Consider the following 24,649-nt stretch of genomic DNA (forward strand, 5'->3'; position numbering starts at 1 on the left):
AAATGACCCGCCGTCAGCTCGCTTTTCACCTTGCCGAGAGCGGCGGCGTTTTTGCCGCGGAGCAAGTGGTTCGGGTAAGACGCAAGGGAGCACTCAGGTGTGCGAGCGTGTGTGTGTACCTCGGAGTGTGTGTTTTTGCCTCTCAGCTGCAGACAAATTAATGAACCGACACACAGAACCATAGAAATGCACAAACAGATTCTATAAGTGCACTCTTTCCAGAGCTCTCTCATCTCTCTTACTGCTGAAGGTGACCGACTGTAGCAAAGGCTGGCCAAGGTTTTCTCCTTGGTGAGTTTTATGTACCTTTAAAGCAGCCAAAGGAGCAGCCATATTTCTACTGGACTGCAAGGTGACTTCACAGAGACAAAAACAAAGGAGGGTGGGGAGTAATGAGGATGAGGAGAACAAGTGTCGGAGGAGAAAGAGTCTCCACCTCTGGTCAAGGTATTGTTCCCCGCCGAACGACCCACAATCCCTCACTATCGCCCTTCTCTCTCCTCGCCATTGTCTTCCCCTCATCCTCTCATGCTCGCTCCTTATCTATCCTGAGGGACTTTCCATCTCTTTTACCTCCGCTTTGTCTCCCTTTGTCTTCCATCGCTCCCTCCACCTTCCCTCTCCCTCTCTTTCTATTCCCTCCGTCCCCAGTCAGCTGTCATGGCTGCCACTTTCGCGCACCCGCTCATTTATTACAGGTCACCATCGCAGGAGGGGCCGTTTAAAAAGGACAACGTGCCCGTCTCAACACACACACACCTCATCTCATACAGTAACCTATGCATAGATATGCAAATACTGTACATAAGCACATGCAAAGAACAAGCACGTGCAAAATTTTGCATAGGCTATTTGCAAATTGGGGTTTCCCACACAGGTAAACACATACACGCACACAAACAAACAAACACACACCAATGCACTTGCTAATAAAGAGGATGCAGAGGACAATGCACATGTGTTGCACAAATATACACACACAACAAACAAACAAAGTAGGCCTACTTCCCGGCATATTCAAACAAACATCACAATTTTTTTTTACACTTCACTTCTCGTCTCTTTGGAATTATAAGGTTCTATCTGGCATTTTTGTCAAAATTGAGCTAGGCTACTGACATATTCCTGTTCTGGTACTACTTATAAACATAATAGGAGTTGTTTTTTGCTTAATGCATTAATGCATTGTGCACCATTTTTTTATTTTGTTTAATGCAAAAAGTTATGTTTGCAAACTCAAACTCTATCTTGGTCTTATAGCCTAAGGTTCAATCAACACTTTACATACAAGAAGAATAAATGTCAGGTGTCTTTAATTCCAGTGTATTAAATAAACTTGTTCATCATTTTTCCTATTTAGAATGCAAAAACTTTAAACTTCAAAATCTCATAACTGGTCAGAGTGCAGGGACGATTTAGCAGTGACACCAATAGCAATTACATTACGTCATTGAAAAAAGACGCGCACCTGTGAGCAATCAATGTGCAACCAGGTGTCAGTGATTAATTAATTAATCAGCTATTGTCACCCCTCGCGTTTTGGGGGGGGGGGGGTCTTTACGGTTGCGCGAATCAATCTTTGGTTTGTTTTTTTAGTTTTTTAACCTATTTTTTTTCTTTTCTTTTTTTAATAGTTTTATCGAACAATTAGCCTACCTGTCGCGGTTGTCGGGTGCATAACAGTGTTGATGACAGAAGCTCACTCACCCTGAGGTCTGCAGGCTACACAGGTGCTGATACCGCTGTGATGCTGGGATGTCCCACCTTAACACCCACATGAACCTGTTGCTGCCGAGTCGCGTCGACTTCCTCAACTTTCTGTTTTGCTCTCCTCTTCCAAGTTGACGTCCGACTTCCAGAGGCTCCTCAGTGTTATTAACAGTCCGATAAAGAAAAAAAATCACACGTCGTCCACGACTACAACGTCCTATAACCACAGAAACGTCCTCTGTTTACCTTCCTCCTCGTCTTCCTCCTCTTCTTTTGCTAGGCTACTGCTTCTTCTTCGTCTTCGCTAATTATGTTGCACACGCAACACCGTCATGCTCTTATTTTGAAATGCTTGTCTATGTTATTGACGCAGTACCTAACCCTGTTATTTTTGAATCTACTGGTTTCTCAGCATTTTTTAAAAAAATATATTTTTCTTGTATTTTTATTTTATATTTGTATAATTTTGTGATATGTATAAGCTATAACGCCACAGGGCTTTTTGCCTCATCCTTTGCAAAATAAACTAGAGGCACTATGGGTTAGACAGAGGTCATTGTTATATTCATATTATCAGTAGGCCTACACTCTTTGAACTTTTTTTTTTTTTTTTTTTTTACAGCTGACTTCTCCCTTTTAAAAATTACCAACATACAGAAAAATAACATTTAAAAAATGGTTGAAAATCATTACAGTATGTGCCTGAAAGTCCCATCTTCCAGGGCCACTACACAAGGAAACAGCTCCGATAAGACTTAAGCTTTGCACAGCCAGAACAGTTAATAACTTACTCACATACATGCACACAAACTCCATGTTTCGAACACAGTCTTAAGCTTGTTGAATTAACTGAACGTGAATCTGACACATGCTCCTGTGGATCTGAGCCTGTCCTTTAAATACTATGACAACATATCAGTGATATTACATTTTAATCCTTTCTCTGCCACGACGAGTGGAAAAACACAATAATCTCTTGTTTTCTTTTCTTTCCTTTTCTTGTAGTCGCATTCAAATATTCAGAGAGAGAAAGCACAGAGACTTTGGCAGAAATAGCTTGATAGACACAAAGGCGCACATGCTTTAGCATACAGAGTATCAATAACACACACACAGTCATGCACACACACAGAGTAATACACACTTGCGCAGTGCCAAACAGATTAAGGCCCTGATTAAGGCGGGTGTCGCATAAAAGTCTTGGAACAGTAAATATCCTTAATTTGTAGTGTAATTAAACAGATTAGCCGCCGTGAATATCTTAACAGGGATTAGCACACACAATGCAGCAGGCGAGCTTGACTACACACACACACTCAGACACACACATTGAGAGAGTAAGTAAATTAACAGCAAATGCTGAAAATAATTGGGATTTTAACTACCATTAGATACAAATGAGAGACAGATGAGTATGAATGTGTACTGTATAAGAATAAATGTGAGTGTGAGAATTCAGTGGAGGCAGAGGAACAGATCTACAGGTCGTGGCCGACTTGCCGGATCAACACGTGCATCGATGAGGGATAAGAGAGCAGTGATCATTTCTCCTTTCACAGTCTTCCATTAAAACGTAAACCTTTTGTCAAGGTTACAGCATGAAGAAAAAAAATTCTATTACGCTTCTAATGTCTTCTATTGTGCTGCGGTGAGAGCCAAGACAGAAAGCAAGTGAAAGAAGGCAAAGGAAGCAAAAGGAAAAAAAGCCGGGACTCGCTGTGAAAGACGGAGTCGATGGCACTTGATCTTGCTTCGCCAAAGAAATGCTGCCAATCAAAGGAAGCGGAACATTGTCCCACTTCCTGCTTTGGCCTGGTGCCTGAGCACAACACAGCAAAAAGTAGATCTAAAGCCAACACCTTGTGTACACAAGCACAAACACACAAGAGGATGCATATGCACTCACACATTTATTGCGTGTGTATAAATAATGCAACAATCCCCTAAGACAATAAGCATTTTGCCAATAAAGAGCCACAAATTTCCCTCAGGAGTGATGCAAATAAAAAAGTGTCTTCTAGCATCTTAGCCTGAACGACTTAAAAAGGTCGTGTAATATCATTACTGTGTTTATAACTCATGATGCTGCCTCCAAGTGGCCAAAAACTCAATTCATGATCAATTAAATAATGGTCTATTTAATAATAGGCTATTTTAATCAATGCAATTTCCAGTTCAGCACCTTTCTGTTCCATAAAATGTCATTATCTGCTTGATTTGCACAATTAGTGTAGATTTATCACATTTAATTCCTGCTTAAGAGAAGTAAAACAACTTTGCAGCTTAATTAGATTAATATTACGCCTCTGGAAACTTCCTACGTCTTTAGGTTTAATGGTTCCTCTGTATTCTGATCAGGCACGCTGCCAAAGGAAAAAATTTGCACATGGATGATTATTGTCTTTTCCCTAACGCCGACTGATCTGCATGGCTAAGATTTACATTCATCCAAAAACACACCCAGACTTCGGAAATGAACTACAAACCACAGGGTGGGCACGGAATCAGCTGCTAAACCTCCCTTCAAAGGGTTTAAAGCTAGCAAGCTTAGACGTAACCACGCACAGAACCAAATACATGCATGTTGGTATGTAAATGACAGTTTGAGTGGGGTTTGAAGGAGCCACCGACAACATGCTGTCCGTGAAACAAATTGGGTGTCGTAATTAAAGAGGGGGGGGGATGAGCCGTTTTCCATTCTCCCTGTGTGCTCAGTGACAGCCGCACACACACACACAGCTAATGAAAGACAGAGGGAGGAGTGTGTGTGAGTCTGTGTGCACATACAGTATGTGTGTGAGGGAGAGAGTGAGTAAAAGAAGGAGGGAGGGAAGGGGCAAAGGACAGGAAATAAAAAGTTGTTAAAAGAGGGAAGATGAAACAGGGTAGGGAAATAAAACAGTGAAGGGTGTGAATGGAACGGGGCAGAAAGGACACAGGAAGCAGAGTTATGGCAATAGACGGAAAAGAAAAATAGATGACAAATGTGTGAGAAAGTAAGAGGAGGGGAGTTAATGAAATAAAAGTCAAAGTAAAAGAAAGGTTCTTATATGAGAGGAGAAACTCTGAAGTGGTGTGAGCAAGCCCGCACTGCTGGGCAGGATCTGTGTGTGTGTGTGTGTGTGTGTTGTGCGTGTGTGTGTGTGTGTGTGTGTCTGATGCAGGATGGAGGCATTTGTCTCTGAGTGGAATTACAAGTGGCGGGCCGAACAAACCCTCCAGTGGTCTAGAAGAAACTGAAGAGAAAAAAATTCCTCTGTCTTTCCTGTCCTTTCTTTTCCCGGGTCATGCAGTGTGCGTGTGTGAGAGAGAGAGAAAGCGAGAGTTTGTATGAAAGAGAAAGAACAGAACTAAAAGTAGTTATTGTACTAAATAATGGGGAAACTGCCTTGCACTTAAAAACCACTCCACAAGGCTTCCGCTGCCCCTTCACCTTAATGAACTTACATGATTTGAGTGTGTGTGCAAGAGAAAAAGAAAGAGTCGAATGCACACAAAGGAACCAGCATGCAAAGCGAAATTAAAGTGTGTTTACAGTGAATCCCTGTGCATGGGTGGACTGTGTTTTCTGTGTGCGAGTGAGATCTCAGTCCTCCTGAAAGGGGACATCTGTGCCAGGCTTCCAGCCTCCGACTGGCCAATCTAACTCACACTAGGAGTTGGCACCAGACGCCTCGGCACAACCAAAGCCAACCCTGCTCATCATTAGGCAAGCAAAGGCATGTGGGTTCAAAAAGTCTGCCCGGGCCAAAAATAAGCAGCGCCAGAGACGACGGAGGAGGAGGGGAGCGAGAAGAAGCACCGGGGATGATTACAGAGGACAATAAAGCCCATATTCTGCATGCACCCAAGTCTTGGAAGTTGTCCTTTGCATGCTGTGCAGTTGTGATTCCGCATGTAAATATTTGGCCGGTTTGCAAGCTCGGAGAACAGAAGCCCCTCTGTACAGCCGGCGGGCAAAGTAAATGTCAAGCAAACAAGCACATGACATCACCGAATCCCCTTTTTTTTATGCCTGGGAAGAGAAAGTGGGAGACAAAACCCAACCCCACCCAAACTAACCCAACCCCAATGCACGGCACACACACAGAGAGAGAGAGAAGCCTCATCTTTGTTCAGGCCCATGTGGATAATAATCTATCAGACCACGAGAGCATGGTGCACCGCTGTCTCAGGCCTTGGGAAAGCATTCCATCACCCCACACATACACACTCATGTCAGATAGTCATTTGTAAAGGGCTTCCCTTTGAGCCCACTGGGACTGTCCAGCTATGACAGAGGGAAGCAAATAACAGCCCACACCTCCACGTCAGCCTCACTGAACTGCAATTATTATTCTCTCGTCCGAGCGGCCATATTTCTTATCCTCTGCTGACAAATGCAGAGAAAAACGCAGAGATCTCCATCAGCAAGCGTTCACAGCGTATTTGACTAACATCCAGCAAAAGCCTGGCGCGGGTTAAGCCTGGCAGATATCAAGTTATGATAGCAATGTTGACTCATTTAGAGCAAGATTGAATTCCGTCACCCCCCCCTCATCTCTCATGCTGTCAAATAAAGGGCTCGCGGTCTAGACTGATGCTATCAAAAAAAGCTTAATTAGCTTGTAATAAATTCTCATTTCCGCCAGTCTTCTACAAAGCCTCATCCAGCTCCGCGGCCCCTGTGTGTGCCAGCTCACGGACGCCCTGTAATTTGATACTGGCATTCACCGGGTTCCCTTCTCCGCCGCCCCCTTTCTCCCCTGGCCATTTCGCAGGAGAGCACGTCTTTAAATGTCAACCAAACACACACACAAATGCAGCATTTGTCATACACACTCAGGAGCTGGGGCAATTAAAATGTTTGTTTCGCCAAGGAGACAAACAGAGGGTGATGTAATGAGCGGTACAGACTTCATTGAGAGGTATAGGCCTACAAAAGGTGGGAATTTTCTGTGAGAACTGTCTTTTCACCCCTCAATCAAGCACACAGACACACAGGATCCCATCCTCACAAGTTAAATACCCCAGATTCTCTCCTGTCGGGACTTTGCACAGGTAATAACGTCGTCTTTTGATGTGGCGTTTTAACCGTGAGATGGAAGCAGCACCTCGCAAACTTCAGCCCCCGAAGTGCAAATTCCAAATGTGACTCCCCCCGAACATCAGGAAGTTAAAGAAAGCTGGATTTGACCAAAAGATGTTTAACCCTGTAAAACCGAAATATAGAAAAACGCAAAAAAAAAAATTTCAACCATTCAGATGTTGTTGTAGGAGGCCTTTGGGGCTGAAAATGGAGTGTTTTCAAAAATGGTATGTTTTAGTAAGGTTTTACGGAAATGTTGTAATATTGCAACGCTGGGCTTAATGGGGAGCAGAATCTCCTGTATTTCCACTCATTGTCTGAAAAGCAATACAGAACTAAGGATTCATTTGCAGGGTTTTGCTTTTCCCAAGCCAGTATATAACATGAATAATAATCTCAGTCATGTTGTTATGAAGAGTCATTTATTCCAACAAGAAGAACTTTGACATGTATTTATATTATTTACAGTGATAGTCCCAGAAGCAGTTCTTGTCCTCTGAAAAACAGAGGCAGACATCCAACCCAGTCTCACAGCATCACACTTGCTTTGGGTATTAGTATACCTTTTTGAATGCTGTACTCATTCATATTTGTTGCCACAGCTTCAACCATGTCTTCTGACACAAACTTTTGGAAGTATTGCAGTGGTGTGAGGAGGGAGTAGACATCATCACTGAGAGCTGGACCAGAAGAATCAGTATTGGGACTGATAAAATCTCTTTTTTTGCCAGCGACATCTGTCACGGGGCATGATGTGTTTGTTTGATTGGGGCTCAATGTCCACATTGGCTGGGCAATCAGTAGATTCTTGGTTTTCTTTGTCCACACAGGCATCGCTATCGGATTCTTCATCACTTGCATCAGTGTCGTCGAAATCCATGTCCACATGTCCCATGTCCTCTCTCCATTTTGGACGATGGCAATTACATCCTGCACGCTGTACCGATGATCTCACCTTGCTGGTGGCATTCTGAAATGGAAAAAATTAAATTTAAACAAATGTATATACAAATAGCACACATGCTTACTAGATTCTAGATGGCCAACAGGAAAGATGGGGTGGTGGGGGGACTGATTTCATTATGAAGTGTTTACAAATTGCACTGAAGTAGCCTGTTCACACATTTCACTGGTCACACAATACTGACCTATTGACCTATTGGAGACTGTGATTATCATCCTAAAAGGAAATGCATGTAGCCTCCATCTTACAACCACACCTTACATCCATGAACATTAACACCTGTTCCAGGACAATGCCACAGATGCACCAGGAGCATCCCTGCTTTGACTATGAATTGCTAGGAACATTTTCTTATCAATAGAGACTAAGACAAAGGGCAGACATGCACAAACTGAATTTCTTTGTAAGAAAGTCCTGCATTCTGTGATAAGGAGAAAATACTGAGTGTTGAAGGTGGTTAGAAATTAAGAGAATTAAAATGTTTAAATATGGCAATATATCTTTGCTCTTTAGTTTCTAATACAATAAAAATGTGTAAACATGTAATCCAATATAAGGCTGAAGGCTAGAATGTGTAAATCATGTGTAGGTTAAAGTTATATTGTGAAAATTTCAATTGAAGTTCCTCTCAAAAACAGGGCTGTTTTGGCTACCACTCTGACCCAGCGTTGTAATATTGCAACAATTATAAAACAAGCTCTAAATAAAATGTAGGGCATATTTTCCACAAAAACTATATATGTTCATGTTCTAGACATTGTAATAAACACAAAAAAAAATATTCAAAGCATTTTACTTACTTGAATTAGATGAATCCAGTCCAGTGAATCAAAGGGATGTTGCTCGATCAAAAACTTGGAGGTTGTGTGACTTCTTGACCTGAGGGCGGGCCTTATGTACAAATGTTGGATCCAATCGCAATGTGAGAACAAACTATAGGACCCAATGATCATGTTAATATGGTTGAACCAAAAAAATAAATAAAAATTAGACGTTTTTTGGGGATAACCAAAAATGTTGTAATTCTGCAACACTGGGTCTTACAGGGTTAAAGCCCTTCATGACTACAAAGACAGCCAAAGTTTCTTTGTTGACCTCAGAAACAGCAGAACTCAAAGTGATTATGTGCAGTTCCCAAACCACAAAGAAGATGAGCAGTCAGATCAACAGAGAATTAATCTGACACTCTTAGATATCACGATTTGATGTTTTTATAAAATATCTGACTCGATTAATGTGAGTTTTAAAGTAAAGAGCTGTTTGAAACTCAACCCCATATGACTCCCAATGAAATGATAAACAGATGAAATGATTAAGTGAGGAAAGATGAATCAATAATGACAATAATCATTAGCTGCAGCCACTATCCCGCTAGAAGCAAGGCGATCGATAAGCCACAGGCATCAGCTGACTTCCTGCAGGTCTAAGCGTTGAGGGAAGTCTGATTATTTGTGTTGTTTACCCTCCATGAGTTGGGTCTTCTGCCTCATGACCCAGTCTGCCTGGCAAATCCAAGAAGAATGAGCAAGTTAATCAGCCTTGATTTTTAGATTAAACTGCGTCCTCTAATGAAGACTTAGAGAAAATCCTGAACTCTGATTTTCTGTTTATTTCAGATTAAATAAAGATTAATATGATGCTGCGGAAGGCCGTGCCTGCATGTGCACAAACAGGCAGCTCCGGCCCGTCTCGCCCCTGCCAACAGACATCAATCAAGCCGCTCGCTCGCCGTGTGAACACCTCCACACTTGGCACACATGTGCTTGTACTGTACATCATGCAAACACATGCACAGGTCGGCGTACACAGCTCGGCTGAGTGGCAGGAATGCTGCAGATATTTGTCTCGCAGCAGGAGGAAGACAGACAGATTCAATCAGCACCGTTAAACACCAGCGGAGTGAACATCTCCAGCCTGGGCTCTGATATAGTGTTGGGCATGAATTTTTAAAACTACTATAAGGAGATTAAGTGAAAGAGTGGACGGAAAGGGTCACACAAATACCTCCTCATTATACACCCACAGACAATGAAGTTCCCAAGAGGCATAGCTCAGATTCTTGGCCAGAATTTGCATCACAAATATCTTGGATGGGAGTGTATGCATAGAGAATAAATAAACCGCTGAGGGTGCCACTGTTCTTCTCCATTCATCCCGCCTGTCACCTATCCATCCGTGCATCCATCCACTCCTGTTTAACAGTCAGCATTCAGCCACACAAGAGCCAGTGGGGGGAGTGTGTATGAGTGCGAGTGTGAGTGTGTATGTGTGTGTCTCCTGCTCTGCATGAGAACCACAAAACCACCAGAGATCCAGAGCCAAATCTCGACCTGTCCTTGGAGGCGGGAAGAAAAGCATCCCGGAATCCCATTTGTGCCTCTGGGAAGTTGGGCGATGGCCAAAATTCACCTCTGAACATCAATCCACAAACTCTCCTGTGTTCCCACTTTCTGAGTGTGTTTCTGCTTGTGTGTGTGTGTGTGTTTCTTTTTTCTCCAGCTTGCTTTCCCATGCCAGAGCTTGATTATTTCAATTAGGAAGGCAGACTCTGGCATCACGAGCTGCTTATCAGCCCAAAGTGAAATATAACACATTACTGTGCAAATAAGTGCATCTCAAAGTCTGATATCATTCCAGAGGCGATGTTACACCACACTATACCAAACAGAATAGTAGAGCACATTAGACTCCTTATTGATCAGTATGTCTGTGAACAAAAGCTGATGGAAAAAAGTTCAGCAGCACATTTTCTTCAGCTTCAAAGCCTGAGATTATTATTTGCCTGCATGGGTAAACAGTCAGATTCTCCTTTGAGAAACCCGGCCTGGTGATGGGAAATATCACACAGCAAGTGGTGAAACCTCAAATGTTACAGTACATGTTGCAGGAGCAGAGAAAATACTATCAGCAAATAACCTACAGGGATGCCAGGAGGAAATAACAAGAGCTAAATGAAAAATGTCATTAACTTCACTATAAATTGCCTATTGAGTGCAGTGGATGCTTTACATGCTTTTATTGAAACATTGCAGGAACATTAAAGTGATTTTACGTCCAGGGACTGACACCACAGGGGTCCAAATGATGAAAGAGAGATGTTTTCCCACTGCCCGTGTAGCCTTCAGTGTATCTGCTACATCTAAATTATTCAAAGACAGTAAGGAATAAAAAAAAAAGCTGTGCCACTGGTGCAATCCAGCTCCATTCATACAAATTAGCGCAAATAGCCGCAGTCATCGGTCTATCAATGCCCGTTTAGGGGAATTAAATTAAAACGATGCCGCATTGGTTCATATTTAGTAGGCAATAAAAGCGACAGAGCTGCGCTAACATGACAGAGTGGGTTTCTTTTCAATGAATCTTTTAAAAAGAGAGATCTGGACACATCAGACTCTGTGACAAAGCTGGGGAATGTGGTTGGTTTCGTGTCTGATCAGCCTCAAATCTAGATGAAGGGGCATAAAAGAGCAAAAAAATGTAAGGAGGGGAGTTTGGAGAGGGTTTTTTGGGGGGGGGTTCTTTTTTTCTTTTTTTACGCAGAGCCCGACACGCTCCCAGAGGCTGCTGAATCTCACAGCTTACTGCCCGGAGCCAGCGAGTGAGCGAGTCTCGCCTCGCCGCGATGATTCACATCAGCATCAGCGAGCGCGGATGCGAAGTTGTGTCAAGTTTGACAAAAAACAACAACAAACCACAACTGTGATGTCCATTCCGTTATCACTCCACAAACAAGTGCTGCAGAATAGATCCTGCGCTATGCTCTGCCTCTGGGTGAAGTGACAGACTAGAAAGCTTTGGGGGTGTTTGGACCCCTCACTTAACCCCCCCACCACAACCCCCTCCTCCGTGCTTTTGAAGTCTGACCCAAGGATCAGAGACGCGCATCCAGGAACTCACCTGACTGAGCTGCACTCGATCGGATCAACACCAAAGTGACGAGGACGCAGGCGGGGAACTTCATCTTGGAAAAGGCTGCTTGTCTTGTTAACTCCAGTAACTCACATGTCCAATTAAGATATCCGTGTTGGTCACACGCACAAAAACAAACAACCAAAAAAAAAAGAGAGAAAAGAGGAAAAAAAGAAGAAAAAAAACCTCCGTGTCTTCTTGGCTTTTTTTGGATAACTGGCAGCGTCTCCGTGCGCACCCAGGACCGGCACCGTGGAGAGCTTTTACGCGCTGTGTTGTGTTTGTTTATCGGTTCCCACACCAATGCTTAGGTCGGTTTCCACCGCGGATACTCTGAGCCATTTACTCCTCACACTGCCATAGCGCCGGTGGCTTGGGGTGGGGGGGTGGGGGAGAGGAGGGGTGTGGGGGGGGAGTGGAGTGCAAGTGTGTTGGGGAAGGTAGGGGGTGTGTGGGGAGCGCTGAACACGCCTCTCCAAAGTGATTGACGCCTCATTCAGCCTATTAAAGGGGCGAGCCAAAAGATTTTTTTTTAGAGAGGTTTGTCTTCTTTTTTGGAAATCCGCCCACCTCACTTATCACCTCTCCTGATTGGCTATTAGGGTTCATTGCTGCTGTCAGTGCACCTGTCAGGAGCAGATTGCGTTTGTGCTTCCTGCTGGATGGTGTGGAGCACAACTTGTTACTTTGTGTTGCTAGAAATAAAAATAAAAAATAAAGAATTATTGTCACATGATCATAATTTAAAATCACATTACATTATAGCTGCTGTGTTGATTTAAAGAGATACATTCCCATATGGCATCACAGTGACTTCTGTGGGGTTTCAGACTTAAAGTAACATCAGAAAAAGTTTGCTGTGGTGCCAACAGGGTCAGCCTCTGCACACATCCACCACAGAGGGCTGTAAACTTTGATGGTGCTTGTCCAAATGGGCTGCAATGAACCGAACAGCTCCAGCAATATACCATTTTCAGGGCTGCTCTCTTTTTTTCTTTTTACAAGCCTGTGTACCCTGCTCTGCACCCTGGCTTGGTTTGTGGACGGGGGAGGCGAGGGGGGAGCTGACAAATCAGCGAGGACAAAGGAGATATTGATTTGTGATCCATGTGAATAGTGAAGACTCCTGCATACCTGGCTCCATGACAGGACGACTCCACAGCAGAGGCAGCAGGGGTGCTACAGGAAGCAGGGTAGTCCATCATGATGCCCCACAGTGCCAGACTGAGGATTCATTCAGTGTCCTCTGCTGCTCTCTAGGGGATATTTGAGAGAATTACTACACTTTAAACCTTTATCCTCTAATACTGTAGTTGCATAGTTGTTAAAGAACAGGTGTATGGCTCAGTAGATTGAAGGAAACCTAAGAAGAATACCATCTAAAATATCAGATGTAATATGTTTGGGTCCACACAGTATGTAATATAGGAAAAGACTAGTGGGTTTTTTTCTCTCTCTTTCGCTCCCTTTCTCTCATACACACACTGGGTGGCAGCACAGGACAGTGCAGCCTTGAGAATATTGATGAACATCACCATTAAACCATGATGTTTAATTGGCCACCATGGAAGGAAGCATTGCAAGTAATCCATTACAAATAATATATTAGTGATGAGGAAGCCTCACTTGACTGATAATATCTTGTCTTCCAGAGGGCCTGCGGAACACATTAAAGAAACAGCATTCAGATTATGGAGGCATGCTGTACAAAATAGTAAGTCTGTCTTCACTATCTGCTCTTGCACAAACAAAATCTTACTGACTTTTGCAAAGTCATTGCAACTCTGTTATGCAAATGAACATATTTTTCATTTTAGTAACCAAGAAAGAGACTATTTTGCACATGAGCATAAAAATCTTTATTGCATATTTTTACAAGTGGATGAGATTCATTGCAATTCAGCTATTACACTGAGTAAAAATAACAATTATATGAAGTTCTGAGTCATATTATTGTTTTTTCTCTACTATTCCCACATGTATTGATATTTATATGAATGCCTTTACAATAAAATTAGCTTTTTTCTCTTGCAGTGATTCCCTAGCTTCTTTATAGTCGCTCTTATTTCAGTGTTTGACTTTGTTTTGTCCCCTGTGAGCAGCTCCACGCTGGAAGCTGCAGGACAAGGGGATCAGATGACAGGCTGAGCTTCTATGATTAGGGCCGCTAAGGGGGAAGGAGGCCGCCACTGTGGAAGGTCAAGGGGCTTTTTACGCAAAGTTAGTTGGCGCCTTCTCGCTGCCCCGCACACCCTGAGCTGCGGTTAATTTGTTTGCAGCTTTCGTGGTGTATTTCCCTGATCAGTGGCTTTGGCTTGAATAGTGGAGCAAGAATGAGATATGGGCAGTTGATCTCCAGGGAGTGAGCAAGAGTGCGCCTTGGAGTTTGGTATTCAAGCATGGCTGTGGGGAGCACGGCGCTCCTGAAAGCAGGGCTTGTGTTGTTGATGGCAGGTGAGTGTTTGTGGAGTGTGAAGTGTTTAAACTTGAAGTAGATAAGTGAACAGACCTTTCTATATTGTGTCTTTCTTTCATGTTTCTGCTATTTTTGCTTTTATGGCCGTTGTTTTGGTTTTGGTTTGTTGTTTCCTCCTATAATTCTAATGCATTTACTGACAGAGAAGACATTGACCATGCATTGCACCTTTAAATTTGACATGTCTTCAGTTTGAGCTATTGAGAACACTTAGATTTAGCAATTTCACAAATATGCCATTCAAAATTACTTAAGTAACTTGTGTAGTATCTGTGAAAGTCTGTGATATAAGATAAGTGAAAGGCTAATGAAGCGTGAAGTAGAGCAACAACAAAAGTGTGTTTCAGTTCCTATGGTTTCTATGACCTGCAACACAGAGAGGAAGTTCAGCAGGTTATTGGGGGACATTTAAATGCTGCTGTCAAAACAAGAGCATGACATGAACAGAAACATATTTCAGTGCTTCAGTGAGGTTTCCCAAAACTCCTGACATGTTTCTATGTGAGTGTAACGCGAGGACCGGTGGTTTCCTTTCATCACTCTCCTCCTTTTTTTTTCTCGATGGGCTTTTTTTGATGAGCTCCTTTCACTCCCTGATGAACAGGAGGAAGGGGAAAGTGGGCTCTCGTGCTGAGCAGCGCAGCGGCAGGCTAAACACGACTGACATTTGAGCTAAATGGATCATCTCGTATTCATGAGCATCGGTTTTAAAAAAATCCATAAATATTGAGCCGGAGAATGGCAGACGGAATTTATGACTCCTGTTTGGATTGATGGATGTTTCCTCTCCTCCAAAAAAAAAAAAACAGGGAGAAAACTTTAAGGCAGTGGAGTGCAAAACTCCAAAGCGCTGGCTGTGTAGTGATTTGCACTGATTTTCCCTGAATGCATCGCTGGTTATAGCAGCCAAGTTATGAGGAAACTCTGAATGCTTCAATGTCAGATTTCCCCCAACAGCTGTTGCCAGCAAAACAGACAGGTGACACGTAACATCCCCTCAGCTCTGTGGGTGATAAAGAAGCTAATAGACACCAGCACTATGGGTCTGTCCGGTTTACCTCTTTTGAAACCCCCCGTGTCAACACATTCAGTTTTCCTTTGAGTGTTTCAGAGCTTCCAAAACACAGCGGAGACAGAGCAAACATAATGGGCACACAGTCGGCCCTTATCAGGCCAGTGCAGGCCCGGGCTTCACCGTTTTTTTCTCCATCATAGCAACAACCTGTTTGTTTCCACACACAGGCCTTTTCCCGCCAGCTTAAGCTCCCTCTCCTACTGTACTGCTCTGTGGTGTTACAATCAGCTCCGAGTCCTGTGGGACGACCGCGGCCTGCTTCCACGCAAAGAGGCTGTTTACACACACATACACACAAACACACACATCTCTGAAGTAAACAAATGGGGGAATGGGGGATTGGGACTCCTACTGCAAATTAAAATCTTTTCTTAGCTAAAGTAACAGCATAATAGGGAAGAAATGGTCCGATAGGAATAACCATTGCCAGGACATGACCTTGTTTGTTGAACAAGCATACGCCTAATTATCTTGAACCAAACAGAGCGATAACCTCTGTAGTGCTTATCTTTACAATGGTGCAAAGTTTTGCTCGAATAAGAATCCTCCTCATCAATATAAATGCATTATCTCAGTCATATTTCAAATTAAAAGCCCCATATTTCCCACTTTCCTATTTGAAGTGTTGATCCTTGATACTGTGTGCATCTCCCTGTGGACTGAGGCTTTGATTCTTTCACAGTATTAATAAAGGGCCTAGACCTCTATAATCAAAACCTTTATACAATAAAGAGCCTTTAATCAATGCCCTCCCCTTCTTTCTTTCTTTCTTTCTTTCTTTTACTCCCTATAGCTCAAGTCCTTTCATCAGTGCCTGGCTGCAACAGAGGTCTCTACGACAGGGTGGTCAGTGATCTCTGCTTAGCTAAGTTCAAGTTCGACATGGGAGGACTGGACCGAGGCCTGTGGTGCAGCTGGCCCGACACAATGGAGTGAGTTCGCCGACCGAGATGTGCAAAAAAAAAAGGTGGTAAAGTTGTAAAAAGAGAGAGAGAGAAAAAGTTACTAATAGGATAAAGAATCTAACAAATGAAGGAGTTAGATTCTCAAAGGAGGAGGAACCTTCTGCATGAATATGTGAACATTGAATCTTAACTTTAACAAATCTTACCACATGGAGGAGGAGGCAGTGAGATGAGTCAGAGCTGTACACCTGCATTGAACATTGAGCTGCACAGCTGATAAATGAGCCGGTGGTGGTGAAGCTGTAGCATGACTGACACACAGCTGATGCCAGTCAACTAACCAGGGCTTCGTTTGATCCCCAATCACAACATGTGATTGGGGATTGACGTAGGACTTTGTGATGTCACTTCTTTCCTTTTTTATTTTTTATTTTTTAGACATTTTATCCATCACATGCACCTCTGAGTGAACATCAATATCTCCACAGGTGAACTATGCCAGACTGATATTTCTTTTGTTGGAGCTTTATTAGAAGCGCACCGAGCGATACCTCTGTACTCAGTCATCCACCAACACCGGGGGGAAAAACATTCAGTTATACTACCCCAATACATCAGTGTCACACAGTCCTGACACCTGCTTTGCACTGCACACTCTCTCTAGAAGAAGCAATATTACATACAGGAGACCAACAGCAGGGTTATTGTTTGATTTATTAACCAGGGATTTTACGCAGAAAAGGCTACAGAATTTAAATTAGACCAATATCACTTCTAATTTTGCACAGTATAATTCATTTAAAATCACAATTAATGGCTTAAAGGGATAGTTCAACATTTTGGCAAATTGGCCCATTGCCATAATCCCTATAGTCATAGCATTAGGTTTGTGTCGGTGCAAGCTGTTTTTAGAACGGCGGAGCAGAGCCGCGAGCTGCTCAGAGCTACACGGAGGCTAATGGAATTACTTGGTTTCCCTCATCAAAATCATCAAATACACAATCCAACAACTCCAAAACGCTCTCGTGGACAAGTTGCGACCTGCACATTCACCACGCTGAGGGAAACCAAGAAATCCCATGAGCCTCCGTAGCGTAGCTCTGAGCAGCTTGCGGCTCTGCTCTGCCGTTCTAAAAAAAAGCTTGCACCGACAACTAAAGGTAACGAACCATATTCCTAAAACTATAGGGATTATGGCAATGGGCCAATTTGCCAAAATGTTGAACTATCCCTTTAAAAAGGCAGCTATTTCCTCTGCAAATATAGCATGTATGTTGTTTCCCCTACAGGACATTTCTCCTTGACTTTCTGCCTCCTACAATATGTTGCTCTGAGTTGAGTTCATTCTACTGAAAATACATCTTCATCCCGCTGTCGAGAACTGTTTGCCTTATGGCCATCACCCACTCCAGGCTGTGTTCTCACTCGCTCCATCACTTAGTCACGGCCATTCGCTGTAGCTGGTGGACACTGTATTCACTCTGTGTGTGTGTGTGTTTGTCAGACAGTGCTTTTCCTCCAATCACCAGCAGTCCGAGGATGAGTCAGACAGGAGCTGGGAGGCCCAAAGGAGAAGCTACTGTCAAAACTGTGTGATTTCCCTCCTGGCTCACCATCCTCTCTTGGTCCAGAGAGTGTGTGTGTGTTTGTGTGTGCGTGCAGCCTCATCATAGGAAAGGCTGGACGAACACTTTGGACGTATAATAATAGGGATGATAAGTGTGAACAATAGGCTCAAGGTAACAGCCACTGTACAGTGTATGCTACCCAGCAGAGCAACCCAGTACCAAATCACATAGTGGAGTGGATGTAGTGAAGAGGAGGGTCTAATTAATTATAGAACTGAAGTGGTTTGTCCTTTAAAGTGAAACCACAGGCTTCAATGGGCACCAGTCCCAGAGAGGTTCAGATCTGCTCTGTTGTTTTATGAGGTCACGTACAGTAGATCTCCAGCGAATATACCCGTTTTATTCTGAGGGTAAATTGTGCCAGGATCCCCCAGGATGCAACACCAATGCAAAGATACTCCTAATATATTTCTATAACAGAGATATTTACATATTTACAGACAAAGTAATCTCAAACATGTTTTGCTCCGGTGCATTCAAGCGATTTCGATGATTGTGTCCTTCCTTCTCCAAGAGAAAATAAACAGTCCCTGTAGATGCAACTGATGAAAAGGAGACAGCTTTTTTTGTTTTTTTGTTGGCTGTGTCTCAGTTGTTCTTCATTACGTCTTATCTCCACGTCTACTGCAAACACCCACAGACGGTCTTGTCAAGTCTCCACACCATGTGACTCATAGCTCTGAGGCTTCAATGATGCAAATCATCCTCTTTTGAAGGATTTTTTAAAATTAGGATCATGATTTTTTTTTTGTCAAAGTAACACATGAGATTTTCTTGCCAAATGTAATTTCTTTTTTTTCTTTTTTTTGCAATCAGATTAGAGTATCTCATATCATAGAATTTATTAGTGCCCAGAGCTGCTAATTGGAAATGTGTGAGAATAAGTCTGTCTCGCTCACACACAAACTGACTTTCGCACTTTCTTGTTACTTTCTAAACTTATGAACTAAATTATATTAACTTCGTATCAGGCCTCACACACTATATTGCCTGCAGCAATACATGCACTACAGCCAAACACTGATTGGCAGCTCAACACATACTGTATTTGTGTTTAACTTAGTTGTGAAAACCTCCTAATCCATAACCTTGACCCTTACCCAAACTAAATCCTAATCTTAATCATAGCCACAAGCATCGCTCTAAATCCCAAACTGTCATCAACCCTCACCTCTAAATCGAAGCCTCATCCACTGGTATTTTGTAACACATGAGTACACACACACAGTGCCACCACATACCAGTCATATAATTCATGCTTTTATCCAGAGTGACTTATACTGTAGGCAATGGGCGAATAAGACTTTATAATTTTTTGCTTTGAAATACTCTTTTAAATTTACAATCTAATTTAATAATAGACCAACAAGTTCACAATTACACCCTATTCTGGTATTTCTATTCATTGATTTATGTAAACATCAATGGAAAGTTTATCTAAAGGACAATAATTCCATACAACAAGTAAAAAGTATAAACCAAAACCTTCAACTGATTGCAACACTGCCCTGCAACACATCACAACAACTGTTGAGCTTGGGTGCATTTGTCCTTTTAAGAGGCTGGGCTTCCTGGCCACTTGGCCGCTCAGGCCTCCAGCTATGCCGTCAAACACAGCGAGCCATCTGGAAACACAATCTCTCCTGGTACGGTGCAGCGCTGTTGGGAGGGCTCTGCCATGTTGGTATGCATCTCCATTTCTCCTGGCCCCTACCACTTAGCAGTTATATTTAGCTGCGTTAAACCCACTGGTAACTCTAGACATTACTTTGGCGTTTTGTCCCTCTCCCAACAGGAACCCTCTTCACTGGCAGATTTCAATCCCAATAGTGTGCTTATAAAGTTCTGTGACCCAAAATGAAATAAGGGGAAATAAATTAATAACTTCAGTGCTGCTTTGTGCTTGTCTTAGCAGCTGACACCCATGTTTTTTCTCGTTTCACCTTTGAGTTGAACATAATGTCCCCCTCTGTCTCCCTCTGCAGGATATATGAGGGACTAACAAACTGCACCTTCCAAGTGGCCTTGAGGATGGACTGCTTCTGGCCCAACCAGATCATCGACCGGGTCTTCATGCACATCCATCAGGTCTACTTCCATGACTGTGCCCTGACCGGGCGGCTCATCCATGACCCGCCAATCAGCATCCTCGCCCCCTTCATCACAGTTCCAGTGCTGATCACCCTGCTCATGACTGCAGTGGTGGTGTGGAGGAGTAAACGTACAGAGGGAGTTTTATAGGGACCATTGTTTGCTGGATGCTTGGAGATACAAATTGACTTTTTTATGTATGAAGTTGTTCTTCCTATATGTTCATATGAATATGAGTGTATTTAAGATTAAATCAAACTATGCATAGGCCTACTATGTGCTCCGTTTGGTATGAAAATAGAATTTATCCACAGAGTCATTTTTTAGCCATATTACAGTATCATCAATATGAGAGTCAAAGTTTGGCAAGGGGAAAGTAATAAAGTTCTTTGAGATTCAGGGGATTTGGAGGCCATGCATGTTAATTACCATCTGTTCTCGTGGCCCAAAACAATCTGTGAACACATAAATAACAGTAGAGAGGACGACGCTCAGGGAGACAGCACCGACTTGGATAAATGATTGTTATAAATTTGGCAGGGAGGTGAAGAAACGAGGGGGGAAAAGGGGAACTAGAAATAGAGAAAAGAGCCCTGAGTCCCTTATTGTGTAACAGAGTCAAAGCGCCAACAGAAGCACAATGCTGATTTGACTGATATTTTGAAGGAAACTCAGTGGTGCAACATAATGATGATTTCATATTTAATGAAATTAGCAGGTTAATTATATTCAAACACACCAGATATGTGTAGATTAAACCGATTGTATAAAATGTTAAAATGAGTTTGTTTTCAGTGCAGTTTGCATTTACCCTGTTGATGAAATAGGACGTTCATTCTTGACGGAATAAAAGTTTTTAAGACTCAAACTGGACGTCAACTGGACACTTATCCATCACTGTTTGTCAGGGCTCCATCTAGTGTTCACTAACAGCAGCTTCATAATACACTTTGTCTATTTTTTACAAGTAGAAAATCCAAATATACTAAAATAAAAATAAAGTGCCTCTGACTTGCCCTTGAGACTCACTCGATCATTTCAGCTTGTGGGGGGATTGAAAACTAAAGGTGTTTTGGGGGGAAACTGGTCACGGAAAGTAGATGTACAACCGCCAACTATTGGTCACTGCAGGAACGCTTCATCCAATCAGAGGGATCAAGGTTTACATGCTAGAAAGTAGAAGTACTTCACAACCAATGTGACTTCTGTATCTGGAGAAGACGCCTCCATGGCAGACAGCAACCTGGATGGAAGAACAGAGGAGATGCAGAATCCAATAAACGGATTGATGAATGCACAAATGGCTAAATTAAGATGGAAACTAATGAGCTTGTGAAATATAAAGGAGCAAATGACTTCCTGTCGTCCCTTTTCCACCACATAAGACAAAACACAGGTCAAACTCTTCCCAGAGAGCAGAACTGTGTGTAAATCTTCCCAAAGTGTGATAGTAATTAAACACAATGTCATACTTCTTTTTTTTTCATCCATGTAAAAGTTATGGCTCAGCACTTCCTCTCCATATATTTCGCTTGCTGGGCTATTCTGCCCTGTCATGGCCAGGGGAATTAATGGCAGCTATATTATCAAAGCAGTAAAAGCCTTCAACAGTTAAGCTTAGTCAAGCAGTGTTTGGCTTTACTGATTAATGCCCAAGACTGTGGCAGCGTTCAGAGACGGATTTCAGCACTTTTTTTTGTTAATGATAAATGAATTTCAAGGGGGGGAGAGATTAGGAGATCAACGTTCGGCGCCAGGTGAATGGAGGCGGGAGCTCGGGGCCAGAAGTCAGCGATTAGACTTTTGGATGAGTTGGAGGTTAATATCTCACTTGTTCCTGATGTCAGTGGAGAGACGTTCAGCCTCCGTCGGCTCCTCTCGGAGCAGGCGCTGGTAGCTGGAGAAGGTCTCCACCATGCCGATGTATCCACTCAATGGCACGTCTTTCTTTACCAACAGGCACTCGTTCCTGGACTCAAAAATAAAAATTACAAAGGAATATTTGGTGACTTTGAGCTGCGCAAGTTGTCACGACTACTCACCACTCTTTGTCTGGGTAGCAGCAGGAGGCAAACATGTCTGAGTAGATCTTTACAGAGCTTGAGCCTATGTAGGGATGTCGGTAAGGAAGCAGGGCAGCATAAAACTAATGGACAGGGAAAAAGACAAAGTTTTCAGCACAATTTGGATAAATAAATTGCACACAGATGAGTTTCTATCACCAGGCTGGATTCTGACCTCTTTACAGATGCCGTTCAGTGTGTCTGAGATGTCTCTGTACTCCAGCTCCATGTCCATGGTGTAGCTCATGAGGGCCAGGCAGCCTCCAGGCCTCAGCACCCTGTCGGCCTCCTGGAGGAACCGCCGGCGGTCGAACCAGTGAGCCGCTGTCATGGCCGACACGAGGTCCACCTCTCCAGAAACAAAGGGCAGCTCCTCTGCCGGACACTGTCTGGTAAAAAGGGATAGTTCAACATTTTGGCAAATAGAATAGAATGCCTTTATTGTCCCATAGGGAAATTCATCTTCACACTCTGTTACTGATCAACATACACACTGAGCCACATGAATACAACCAACACTGAGCAACATATAAAACGCCACCAGACACTAAACAACATATACATATACACACACCAGACAACCAAACACTTATGACACACTCAGGAGGACTGGGTCCATACAGGGCTATTGGGGGAGGTTATTGAGTGCAAAGATGGCAGACGGGACAAAGCTTTTAATTTTAATTTGGGCAAATTGGCCCATTGCCATAATCCCTATAGTTTTAGGAGTAGGTTTGTTACCTTTAATTGTCGGTGCAAGCTGTTTTTAGAACAGCAGAGCAGAGCTGTGAGCTGCTCAGAGCTACGCTGCGGAGGCTCATGGGATTTATTGGTTTGCACCGACTATTAACGGTAACAAACCTACTCCTAAAACTATAGGAATTATGGCAATGGGCCAATTTGCCAAAATGTTGAACTATCCCTTTAAGACGGTTGGTGCAAAGTTCAGGGAGAAATGAAAAGGATAATTACATAAAAGATGTACCATGTGAAATCAAGCACGATTCTTCATTGCAATTCTGGTTTAACCAGAACTCTTACCTGTAGTCGACATTTGCAGGTCTGCTATTGGCCAGTGCCATCTCCAGCTGGGCGGGACTGATGTCTGTGCCAACCACCTTAGTGAAGTATGGCGCCAACAGGATTGTCCCCTGCCCTGAACCACAGCCCACATCAAGAGCAAGGTTGAACTGTTGTGGTGTCTAAAAGGAATTGAGCATTCAGCAATGGAATGATAAAATTAAAAAAATATATATATATTTCAGACCAGATTTGACAGACAGCACAACCTGGTGACATGCAACAAACACAAACATGCAGCATGTAGCACCTACCTTTCTCCCCATGTAAGTCATGATCCTGCTGATCAGTTCATGCGGCGTGACTCTGTACTGCAGGTACGCAGCTGCATGCTTTTTACCCTCAAAGAGCCGAACAGCCATGTTCCTCCTGCTTGCAAAGCGCCTGTCTGAGTGAACACCACAACTCTGCACTGTGACCTTCTCTTTGTTTAATCTGCGAGTTGCTCAATAACTGCTACTACCTAAAACGATCCCTCCCTGTCTGCACTGCTGCCAAAATATCTCACCCACACACAACAAAAGGCATCATTGGATTTGACATTAAAGCACAGTATCTTCAGTTTGTGCAACATTAAATATAATAATTTATTTCTAAAGCTAAAGTACTCAGCCTCACTTAAAGTTAATGTTGCTGTAAATAAGTTTCCTTGCTCATCCACATGTAGCTTGTCACGTGTCTTGTAATAAATATAAATGCTTAAAATTAACATCTGATTCGTGCAGCTGCGGGGCGTCTGTATTAGTTGACAGCAATTGAATTTGTGCCTGTGCACTTGCAGGCAAAAAGCAGCAGATGGCAGTAAATACACATGCAGTAAAATGACCCCTGCTGCTCAGATTGGGAAATCTTGGAAATCACATCGTTCACCATCAATATATATTTACACTGAGATTATCAATTAATTCCCTTATTTAATCTCTCATGGCATGTTATTTATTTTTCCTTTTAAAATATTTTTATTTACTTGCATATAAAGGGGGAATACGTGAGATGCTACAAAAACAAGTCTAATCAAAATTCATATTTATATACAATTATGGTGTGTGTTGTTATAAACCCAAACTTTCTGGTGTATTTACAGATGAATTAAGTTGGAATCCTCTGGAAAGCTCTCTCAGTCTCATTCCCTTATTCTCTGCTCAATCAACAAGCATTGATCTCTCCTGTTCACCTGATCAATATCCATTGTCAGATATGGTTTGCAATAAGGCTGTGTTAACAAAAGTGGGGGCAGGTGGGCGCAGGGTGTCCTCACACATCAACCCTTAACCCCACCGTGTTGCTATGTGCAGCCCTGCCTTGTATCGTCCAATCAATCAGCTTTGATCAAAGCTGTCAGCTGCACTCAGGCCCCACCACTGCCCACTGCTCTGTGTGTGTGTGTGTGAGCATGATGAACACTTTGGAGGACAACGCTGTCATCCACGTATACGTGTGTGTACCCAAACATAACCAATTTATCACCAAGTCTTTACCACCAAGTCTTATTACAGCCAGCGTCCTCCTTTCCGTGCACACATACACACAGGAAAGCCATTAAAAACACAAAGTCAATGGACTCAGACAAGCACCCTCATGTATTGCTTTTAATATCTGCAGGCATTCCCGACACAGTAAAAAAAAAAAGAGCTATGGGAGCGCTTACATCGACTGTGACGAGCAGTGTTGCTAATGCTG

At 42.9% G+C, this 24,649-nt stretch overlaps 3 protein-coding genes across 3 annotated transcripts in view; 1 reads left to right on the top strand and 2 right to left on the bottom strand.

Moving 5' to 3' along the window:
- The window catches only part of LOC310998106 (receptor tyrosine-protein kinase erbB-4-like), a 206,413-nt gene extending 194,423 nt beyond the window's left edge, over positions 1–11,990 (bottom strand). Inside the window, exon 1 of the mRNA XM_083988010.1 lies at positions 11,640–11,990. Within this exon, the coding sequence (XP_083844136.1) occupies positions 11,640–11,703 (64 nt within the window). The 5' untranslated portion in view covers positions 11,704–11,990. The remainder of the gene's footprint in view (positions 1–11,639) is intronic.
- A 1,755-nt stretch (positions 11,991–13,745) lies between these two features.
- Positions 13,746–20,324, top strand: LOC310999345 (receptor activity-modifying protein 1-like). Its single transcript, XM_083989709.1, has 3 exons — positions 13,746–14,105; positions 15,996–16,134; positions 19,721–20,324. The coding sequence occupies exons 1-3, from the start codon at positions 14,051–14,053 to the stop codon at positions 19,974–19,976; spliced, it is 450 nt and encodes a 149-aa protein (XP_083845835.1). The 5' UTR covers positions 13,746–14,050; the 3' UTR covers positions 19,977–20,324.
- A 288-nt stretch (positions 20,325–20,612) lies between these two features.
- On the bottom strand, positions 20,613–23,610 carry LOC310999335 (putative methyltransferase). The gene is made up of 6 exons (XM_083989697.1): positions 23,224–23,610; positions 22,931–23,091; positions 22,065–22,278; positions 21,869–21,972; positions 21,658–21,795; positions 20,613–21,069 (listed from the first exon to the last, which is right to left on the bottom strand). Exons 1-6 carry the CDS (start codon positions 23,329–23,331, stop codon positions 20,982–20,984), a joined length of 813 nt encoding a protein of 270 aa, XP_083845823.1. The 5' UTR covers positions 23,332–23,610; the 3' UTR covers positions 20,613–20,981.
- Positions 23,611–24,649: the final 1,039 nt, after the last annotated feature.

Source organism: Trachurus trachurus, assembly GCF_905171665.1.
Source record: "Trachurus trachurus genome assembly, chromosome: 2".
NCBI lineage: Eukaryota > Metazoa > Chordata > Actinopteri > Carangiformes > Carangidae > Trachurus > Trachurus trachurus.